Source organism: Diuraphis noxia, unplaced genomic scaffold, assembly GCF_037042655.1.
Source record: "Diuraphis noxia isolate RWA-SAM2 unplaced genomic scaffold, SU_Dnox_SAM2 contig0003, whole genome shotgun sequence".
NCBI lineage: Eukaryota > Metazoa > Arthropoda > Insecta > Hemiptera > Aphididae > Diuraphis > Diuraphis noxia.
This window is the reverse complement of record NW_028301713.1, coordinates 24,585,895-24,597,163: the sequence shown is the minus strand read 5'-3', so window position 1 is coordinate 24,597,163 and position 11,269 is coordinate 24,585,895. Positions and strand designations below refer to the sequence as shown.

The following is an 11,269-nucleotide window of genomic DNA, read 5'->3' as shown; positions in this document are numbered from 1 at the left end:
GTGTTTAGTGCTGTATATTAAGTATGTTTTCTAGCAAACTGTATAATATAATAAATAAATAAATATATTTATTGTAGAAACAGTAAAAAATATAAAGGAGAGAATACATTTGATATTTCCAATTTGTTCAGCACTTGGACCATTAGAACTCGATATTTTTCAGATATTAAATCCCTTAAAGTACCATCTGCTAAAGAAAGTGATGTAGCATGTGATAATAATCAATGTATACAAACAAATCTAACAAATTTTATATACTTATACAATTAAAGCAATTATAATATTTAATATGCCTTATAATACCATTTATTTTGTAATTTGTAGTTAGTATATTGATAACCATTAGTTATAATTGATAAATGATAAGCGGTAGTTAGGTTTTTAGATATTTTAAAGGCGAATAAAAAGGATTTTAGTATTTTTATGTTGGCAAAGTTGGTCGGGTAAAAAAAAGCAATATCTTATGCGGGAATTTTATTTTTTCAATGTTGGCTAAACTGATCTCCCGAATTTTGATTTTGATGATATCTGCTGTTATCAAAATCGGGAAATCTGTACCAGCCCCGGTCACTGGCATGGACTGCAGTGCTGCCTCCTGGAACCGTTTGACACGAATACTACAATGTTCCCACGACGGCGACGTGAAACGACGGGCCCTCCAAACTTCAACGGGGAATCCCGCGTTAACCACCCGACGCTCGTCCGCGTCAGCAAAACAACATGGCAACCCGCACCTGACAATCGAAACAATAGTTCGGTTGCGGTAGTGGGTTCCCCACAAACAATGTGGTACGGAACGGGCGTTCACGCCGCCAAAACCGACACACGACGGTGTCGTCAATTTGCACAATTAATGTGGTTACGCGAACACCTAACGGCCGCGCGATCAGCGCCGACACTTACGCCCGTCACAAGAGGGCCCAAAACAATGGAGGTAACGGACAAGTCACCGACACAACGACAACGAACCCGTAATGGCGCACCCACGACGATCGAAGACGCCAAAATCCGTCCGAACAGGACGACGCGTAGAACAGACCGGCGTAGGCACTCGTGCACCACAATACAACACAGCACGCACCGGTCGCGAGAGGCGAGAAGTTTCTCGTAGACTGGCTGGTGCGTATATTACTACGCGCCACGACCGTCCAAGCTGCGATTACGACGACGATAGTTGATAAAGATCGTCAAAACCTGTAGTAATCTGGCTGGACTCTGGACTCTGTATTGCCGTCGGTGCAAATCGTCGGGCACGAAATTGCGGCTCAAACAGTTCGTTTATTCTTATTATAAGCTATCGATTAAAGTGCACAATTGAATATTTGAATTTTGAATACCTTTATTTTTATTGACCATTCGAATAACACTATCGAATTATTCGATAGTCGTTATTTGGCAGTGTCCACCACTAAAAATAGCATATCATAGTACCTATCATACAAAACAAAGTAACATCCAATCAATTAATGTTTTGGATGTTTTTAAAACAAAATAGTTAACTTACTAAGTCCTTTAAGTTTTAACCCAATAAGCCTACTATAATCTGATTTTATCATTTTCGATAATTATAGGTAAATGCGTATGCACAATTTCAACTTTTGACTTGGGGGGCTGAATATATTAAAGGCAAGCTGACCATTGCAATATAGCATTTTAAAATTGTATGGCATAGGATTTTGGGGGGGCTGCGGCCCCCTCCCCCTAGTTTGCGCCTATGGGTATATGAATTAAGTTTATACTTGGTTTTTTTTACTTTTTGAAAAATAAAATTAACCTCTAAATACCGGTATTAACCGGTACCAGAACTGAAACCTTAATTCTGTAATTTTAAGAACCGGAACCGAAACTGGTACCGAATTTTTATTTTTTTGAAGAACCGAATTGGAACTGAAACCGAAAAAATCATAAATGTTCCAAGCCCTGATTGTGAATGTCAACATTCACCAAAACTCAACATTGTGAATATCAACATTCACCAAAATTCAATTGTGAATGTTAAAACTCACCGATAATCGTTGTGAATGTTGACTTTCACCGGTGACTGTTGGTAATTTTTTAATATTTATTCAATATATTGACATTCACCAAAAACAGCAGTGAATGACAACATTCACCAAATGTCATCATTCACCTTAACATATATAATGTAACACTGTTATTATCTACATAGTGTTGTCAGTAGTCATACGATACAGTAATATTGAGTTTACGAGTAATATTAATTACTACGAACAAATAAAAGGTTTTGTTGAAAAATTTAATAATATCAAAAAAAAATATATAAAACAAAAAATAATGGAAATGAAACGTGGTATTATAGATTCAGATAACTATTTCCGTGAAGCATTTAAACCAATAACTGAACCACTCAGTACAAGAATAGAAAAAAATACATCGTGTAACTTACAACCAGCTGATTATAAAAATGCAGAAACGTCATATATTAGTGGTGAAAAGGAAGATGATGAATTAAATTCAACATTTGTAAATTTTTTTTAACGTCCTAAATCACAACGTTATGATAAATCTTATTGTTTACATTATGATAGAGCTAGTGATTCTTACAAAATAGGAGTAATTTATTATATGTAATTATAGTATTATATATTATATATATAATTATATAATTATAGTAATCACTCTGTAACTTTTAGTCATGGTAACTTGCAGCTGCTTAATAGATACTATCCATGGACATTATGACTACAGTCTTTATTATGCAAGAAAGAACCAAAAAATACAACTATACAAGATATGGAATCTTATTACGATATTTTGAAAACTTCTCGAGTTCTTCAGTTCCAATCGATAAGCCGACGTAATCGGTCGTGTGTGTTTAGTGTTATATTTCATCAGTCTTATTGTCTTAATAATGGCATTGTGTCCGAAATGCAAGGTTGTGGGTTTCGCGAAATGAGTACAGTACTCAATGCTCGACATGCAAAAACGTACTTCATATTAAATGCACAAATATGAATTCAGATAGCATTGATTACATGAAATCTAACTGCATTGCCTTTGATTGCGAAGACTGTACCAACAAATTGAAATAAAAAAGAGATGACTGCACTCCAGTCAAACCGATTCCACAAACCCAAGGTATACACATTAATAAGATAACAATTGATCCTGATATTAATATAATCGTCAGAAAACTAGACGATGTGTTAAAAAACCAAATAACTCTTACAACTCTTGGCAATAGAATTTTAGAGCTAGAAAAAACACTAAAAGAAAAAGAAAAAAAAGAAAGTATTATTCAAACTTTAGAATTTAAAATTAATGTTCGGGAACAAAACGAGAGAGCGTGTTTTATTGAAATAAGTGGTATTAAAAAAGAAAATAATGAAAATGTTGAAACACTAGTTAACGATATAGTTTCCAAAATTTATATTGATCTTAATCTTTTTGACATTGAAAACGCATACATAAAACCTTCACGACAAAACTCAGAAACGCCTCTGATAGTAACGGAATTCTCGTCTAAAAGGAAACGTGATGAATTTTTAAAGAAACGTGGATAAATTGAATACAACGGCTCGAGGATTTTTATCAATGAATGCTTGACGGCATACAATAGGAAGTTATTCTGGGAAATCCGGAAAAAGACAAAAGAACTTGGCTACAGATACGCTTAGACCTCAAATAGGAGAATATTTTGCAAAAAGGAGGAATTGGCCAAAAAAATACAAATTAGAAATAATGATGATTTAAATTTTTCATAATTTTTCATAATTTTGTTGTTGTTTTGTTATTTTTCTCTAATGGGTATAACAATTATACTGTAAAACTATTTCTTATATTATTATCATACAAAATTATTAACATACTTAACTTTAAATTTTTATTTAACATAAACATATTATGGCATATACCTATGCAACCAGCAAAATATGATGACTCATATATTTTCCAACTATAAATTTTTAATTAAAACACAACATCGAATTTTAACGATTTTGCATTATTCCTATAGTATTATTAACGGGAGATGGACAATCGACCGACAACCAATCGACCGACAGGACAATCGACCGACAACCAAAATACCGACAAGACAATCGATTGACAATAGTTTCTGGAGCATGGTTATGTTCGTTGTTGGTTCTTAACTTTTGTCTTCCATCAATTAAAATTGTGGACGCACGTCCTTTACATTTATAAAGCACTTTTTTCTCACAATTCCAGTAAAAGAGATCGTTTCTATTTTTATCTTTTACCATCAAATATCCATTTACTACTAATTTTTTTCGGCCTTGTTGTGACGGGACAATATTGCAATATTCCTCCATTATCTAAACTATTATATAAAATTGTAAGGGTTTTTCTTAGACCGCGCTAACCGAGAAAACTACTGAACCGATTTGGTTGAAATTTTTTTTGGCTGAAACCCGACACTCCGCTGAAGGTTACAGTAACACTTTTGTCAATAAAAAAAAAGTATAAAGTTCATACAAAATCAAAAACAGAATCAAAGTAGTGGCGCCCTCTTTCGGCCAAAAAATATACTAAATATTTTTAGTTGTTACGGTTCTATAGGTTGCAGATCCAAAGAGGATGAGTTGTTCTTATATAAAATGGAAACATATGGTAATCTTATTGTATGACATATAGTTACTATTGGTTACTGATATGACAAGGTTATTATGAAAGAATATTTTATGAAAATCCACCCGAAATGTAGGAAATCTGTATGTCAAAAATACAACAGTGGCGCCATCTGTCTAGAAAAAAACAAACTAAATTATAAAAAATTTAGTTTATTGTTGCAGATTAAAATAATAATAAGTAGTGTATTATATAGTGGTTGCTATTGGTTTATCGGGCATGTTTGTATATTATAATATTACTAGCCGACCCGGCCACGCGTTGCTGTGGCTAAAGTTTTTGTAATATTACATTATAGTAAACAATCTAAGAGAACATCAGTCACTGGCATAATTTGTACCTAGTTTTTTTACTTTTTTTTCTTACCCAAATTTTGAGTAAGTGGCCAATTCATTATCATGCCGAGAGCGCAAAGAGCACGCATTAGCAGAAGAACTGCCAATGCATCTCGAATGTATAACAGAAGGCAACAAAATAACACACCAGAACGTTCTCAAACACGTGCTCAGGAGCAACGTAACGCTTTGAGTATGAAATCAGCGTTTAATTATCAATCCGAGATTGATTATTTAAATATTAAAGCGCTTCAAATTGGACGAATGACTATATTATGTCCTAAGTGCCATGCAAAAAAATGGAAAGATGAAACCCATGGACTTTGCTGCGCTGACGGTAAAGTTGTTTTACACCAATTTGAGGATCTTCCAGACCTAATTAAAAGTTTAATTGATAATTCTCACCCTCTATCAATACATTTCTTTGATAATTCTAGACGGTATAACACTCTGTTTCAAATGACATCGTTTGGAGCAAACGAAATAAGTGAAGGGAACTTCATGCCCTCTTTTAAAATTCAGGGTCAAGTGCATCATTTAATAGGTAGTTTATTACCCGAAATTGGAAATAATGCTAAATTTTTACAAATATATTTTATGTCAGAGCCGGATCAAATATCTATTCGAACAAATATGATTCCAAATATGAAAAGAGGTCTCATTGAATCATTGCAAACAGTTTTGCGTGAAAATAATCACCTCATACAGAGCTTTAGATCTAATCTGGAGTCGAGGTCTTTTGATGAGTTGCAAAACTTTAAGTTAATTATTCATGCTGACAGAGTTCCTCAAGATGAACACAGAGGTCAATATAATGCACCTACCATCGATGAAGTAGCTGTATTATTAGTTAATGAAGATAAAGGTCCCAGAGATATAGTTCTGCACGGTCGGAGTGGACAATTGAGTCGAGTTTCCGAATTGAATAGATCTTATGATGCACTGCAATATCCATTGATGTATACTAGAGGCGAAGACGGTTATCACTAGGGGCCGGAATTATATTCTTTTAAAATAGCCAAAATAAGATGCTAATATTCTCTTAAAAAGTTGAAAATATTCTTCCAATATTCTTTAAAAATCATAATAAAATATGCCATAAATATGCTTTTTTATTAATATATTCTCTTGAACTAAAAATATGCTTTTATATGTAAAATAATTAAACGCGTAATACAAAAAAACTGATATAAATAGGTACATAATATGCAACAAAATTAAGCAAATAATATAAAACTGATATAAATGATTTTTTTAAATTATATTAATCACAATAAGGTATTTTTAATTACGAAAATTTTTGAAAACAGTTAACAACTATATTTTGCTCCATATGTTCCGGTGTCATATTTGTATGACGGTCTGTTAGTATGTTTTTATACGTGCTAAATGAACGTTCGACGTCAACTGAAGTCACGGGAGCATTTTGCAAATCAGTAATCATAGCCGGTGAAAAATTGTCTATAAGTTGAACTTCATTATTTCCATTCAAAACTTTAGCTACGTTTTTCAAAATGATGAGCCCTTGATTTTTTTGTTGAAGTTGATCAATTTTTATTTTTATTTTATTTCCATTTTCTCCGGGTATTTTTTGAAGTTGACCAATTGTATTTTCAATTAGATTGATCGAATCAACAAGAGACACATTAGACTTTTCCAAACTTTTGATGGATGTTACGAGAACAAGAAAATGGGCCTTAATAAATATTAGATCGTTTTGTATGGTTTCTATGTCAAAAACTGATTTACATTTAAGTATTGACTGACTGGGGGATTTTTGGCTACTTAATTCTTCAATAACTTTTTTTAAACCTTGGAAATTATTACAGTTAAAAATAGCAGCTTCCAACCACGTTCCCCATCTGGTTAGTACTGGTTCAGGGGGTAACGGAATATCTGGTAAAATTTCTTTATACACTTGTACATGGTATGGAGATTTTAGAAATACTTTTTTTATGTTATTAATTAATTTATTTATGTCTGGGTACATTTCTCTAACCTTTTCTGCAACCCTATTAAACATGTGAGCTACACATGTAACATGGATTAAGTTGGGATAGAAAACTGCTAGTGACTGTCCCGTTTTCACCATGTACGGTGCAGCATCTGAGAGCATCAACAATACTTTTTCATCATTTCCGCCCAAGGGCCACAGTAATTTTAACCCATCATTCACAAATCGAGCCACAGTAGAATGATTAGTCTTTTCTAAAACTTTACATGTTAAGAGAAAAGAACGAGTCGGATGATTTGACTTCAATATCCCAACCAATAAATTCGCCACATAACGGCCATTTATATCCGTTGTCTCATCAACAGCAAACCAAATATTATTATTGCTTATTTCATTTTTTATACTGGATAAAGTCTTATTATAACAATGTGATAGATAATTTTTTCTTAACAAACTTTCATCGGGTATATGTTTTCCAGTATATTTTTCTAAAAATGCCCGAAATTGTGGATTTTGCAATTTATACCACGGAATATTTGCGGCAACAAGACTCAAACATAAATCTTCATAAAATTCATTTACATTTTTTTTAGAGTTAGATTCTGATAAAAACAATTGTTTTGAAGTGTTTAACTTACGTTTTTGAGCTTCTTGGTGTGAAAATGTATCGACGTGTTGTGATAACTGAGACTTTTTAATGCACGGTACATTTTTATTACACACTTGACAAAAAAGAGTTGTGCCATCAGTTGTAAAATTTATATTGTTTTTATTTAATGGTTGAATCCACTGTGAAATTAAATCTTTTAATTTAGTTGATGGTGTTTTCGGCATTATGAACAAGTAAAAATAAGTAACTATTGAAATATAATGAAACTATAATGTATACCACCTATGTCAACACTACACGACACGCGACACTGCAGTGTTGTACCGTAGGTTCATGTAGTAATACCCAATCGAACGCCTGGAGCTAGCTATTTTTGAAGTGTACCCAGTGTTCGGATTAGATAAGTATTTTTCTATCTAGATAAAGATAAAGATGATGCAACTGAAAAGTATCTAAATAGAGATGAAAGATGACTAAACTCATATTCATCTAGATAAAGATAAAGATAGATATTTTTTTATCTAGATAAAAAAAAGATACATTTTTTTTAAAATTATTTTAAAATAGGTGTACCATAATCTGAAATAACAATATAGTTATTTTTTGTTCATTTTATTTTTTTTAGTGTGTAAAAAATATTATTATATGTTAATGGATTAACATATTATATAGAACAAGTAAATCACATTTTTAAATTAAATGTTAATATTAATTATACTTTGTTATAATAATAATAATTATCATTTAACAACCGTCGATAATAACCAGACAACGGCAAGCATCTATTCTTAAAATAGACGAATTGTACATTTTTAATTTCTACAGGCTACGATATCGATATGACGATATGTGACAATGGGAAATGAGTTTAACACAGTCGTTATTTTACGTTATTTGTACATATTATTATAAATTGTATTATTTATAAATAATACATTTAATAAAAATTTAAAAAAATCGTTTGGCCAATTCTTACGATTTTCATCAATAAAAAAAGTATCTAGATGAATTTATTTAGATTAGTAAATTATTTATCTAAGATAAACGTTTAGATACCTTATAACTATTTATCTAGATAAGATAAAAGATGAACAAAAAACTATCTAGATAAATATCTAGATAAATTTATCTAGATAAGTCCGAACACTGAGTGTACCTAGTAATAATTCCATTTTGTTATCTTAGATAAGTCACTTATCTACTACAGACTATTACAGTACATTACTAATGTAGAGCATAAATATCATTATACGGTGGTTAATGGTTATAATACGTATATAATGTATCAATTTTATAACACTATTATTATTTACGCCACTGCAACAAAAAATATCGAATGTCTATAGAAATTAATCGATATATTCTCAAATATTCTTAATAGTACGAAATATTCTTTTATCTTGAAATATTCTCAAATATGCTAAAAAAACTTTTGCCATTAATTAACCGGCTTCATGATTTGTAAAGATTTCGAACCCCCGTCTGACTGCATAGCCTCAAAAAAAATATGCAAAAGAATATAATTCCGGCCCCTACTTATGAGCTACATCGACCAACGAGAAAAATATTATTTTCTTAGACGTAGCGTAGTTACAGTTTAAAGATGATCTCTGGCAAGCTGATTTAATAGATATGCAGTCACATTCTAGACAAAATAAAGGTTTTAAATTAATTTTAATTGTAATAGATACATTTACCAAGTATGTGTGGATAGAAGCACTGAAAAATAAAATAGCAAAGGAATGTACAAAAGCTATGTTTAATATATTTAAAAAAAGCTAATCCAAAATTGTTGCAGACAGATGCCGGTACGGAATTTTATAATAGTCAATTTCAAGATTTAATGAAAAAATATAAAATTAAACATTACAGTTCATTTAGTGTCATAAAGTGTTCAATTTGTGAGCGTGTGATGCAAACTCTTAAAAATAAAATATATAAACATTTTACTGCAACAGGTACATGGAATTGGTATAATACAATATCAAAAATTATACAAAACAATAATAATAAAAACATAGAACAATTAAATGTACACCAAGTGAAGCTCGAATAGATATAAACAAAATTGAACTTAATACGTATAAAAACATTATACAAACCAAAATTTAAAATTAATGATAAAGTAAGAATATATATTTAATAAGAGATACACACCAAATTGGACAACAGAAATATTTACAATTTCAAAAATTTTACAAATTAATCCGGTAATGTATCAATTAAAAGACGAATCAAACAATATAATCTTAGGCGGTTTTTTTGAACAGGAAATTAAACTAAGTGATTTTCCAGACACCTTTCTCGTTGAACGTGTTATAAAAAAAGTTGGGGATAAAATGTTTGTTAAGTGGTTAGGTTTTAATTCAAGTCATAATTCATGGATAACATTGTCAGATATATTAAAATAAGATTTTATATTATATTTTTTTTTTATCTTATTATTATATTTTACCTTTTCACTGTTTTTTTTATTTGATAACAATAAAAATCTGTTTATTTACATGAAACGTTTAACAATTAAAACATTATATTATACTGACAGATAGCGCTATTTGTTAATTTCGATTGTGGATATATAAAGTTTTTTAATTTGTAGTTACCATAAACCAATGTATATTAATCCCATCATCCATTATATAACGTTTATCATCGTTGGCACTTAGAACAAGCTTAGTCATAGTTTTTGAATGAACAATATGTTTATTCGATTGAATAAAATTCATTTTTCTATGAATTTGCTTATCATCAAAAGTTAGACGGTTTATAAATGCGTTTAATATATCCATGTAATTTTCAAATTTCATATAGTTTTTAATTATATACTTTTTGACACCTTTTGATTTTTTTTTCCTCCACACCATGTATAGTTTTATACGCATATAATTTCGGTCTCAATGAAACAAATTAATGTATTATGTAGTTTTTTTTTTGACGATAATTTTGTAAGCAATTTCTTAGCTTTTGAATTTGGAGGACACTCGTTACTAGGTAAAAATGGGAAATCATTATGACTTTTATGCAAATGCTTAGGTTACTCGATATCGACTTCTAATATATAGGTACCCAACTTCTGAATCATCAGCAAATTTTCGTTACATCAATGTTGAGGTCATTGACCCATTCAAAATCTTTGAAAGGTAATTCTGTTAACATAGATTTACCATATAAATTTACACAGTCAAGATATGTAATCCACGTGGTTGGCTTGTTTGAGTTATAGTTCACTCCTTCAATATTTGGTATATTATTTGGTGTAGCATATCTTTTAGTTGATTGATAAATGCCACCTCGGATTGAGTTTTCAAAAAAGAGGAGCATGTTGTAGTCCTTCAACCTTTCCAATTTTACCTTAAGCAATAAGTTTGGTGGTAAAAATTTCAAATCCATGTTTTCTAAATTTTGTAAATTTGGATGTGCTGTACAGTTAGCAAGAAATAGTAAAATACATCTTGGTTTTTTTATTTATCTGTCCCATTTTCGTAAAATTTGGTAAAAATTAGACTATAGTCATCCAAGCGTTTGAATTAGCGTAATAATCAACGGTCAATGTTTTAACGCCTCGAAAACAACGTAGATTTTTACTTTTACCAATAATTAAAGGACGTCTTTCTAACCTGTCATGTTACAAACCAACAGAATCGTAAGTCTTTGCATTTGTTTTTTACATCCATTAACTGTATTCCCTTTAAAGTCAAAAGTAGAATATAATCAGGTTGAAATATCATAAAAACGATAAGAATGTTCATAAAAGTGATTCAA

General features: G+C 30.8%; 1 protein-coding gene across 1 annotated transcript; it reads right to left on the bottom strand.

Moving 5' to 3' along the window:
- Window positions 1-6,231: 6,231 nt before the first annotated feature.
- LOC149057105 (uncharacterized) lies at window positions 6,232-7,731 on the bottom strand. Its single transcript, XM_089223291.1, has one exon. The coding sequence runs from the start codon at window positions 7,729-7,731 to the stop codon at window positions 6,232-6,234; it is 1,500 nt and encodes a 499-aa protein (XP_089079417.1).
- Between the last annotated feature and the right edge of the window lie 3,538 nt (window positions 7,732-11,269).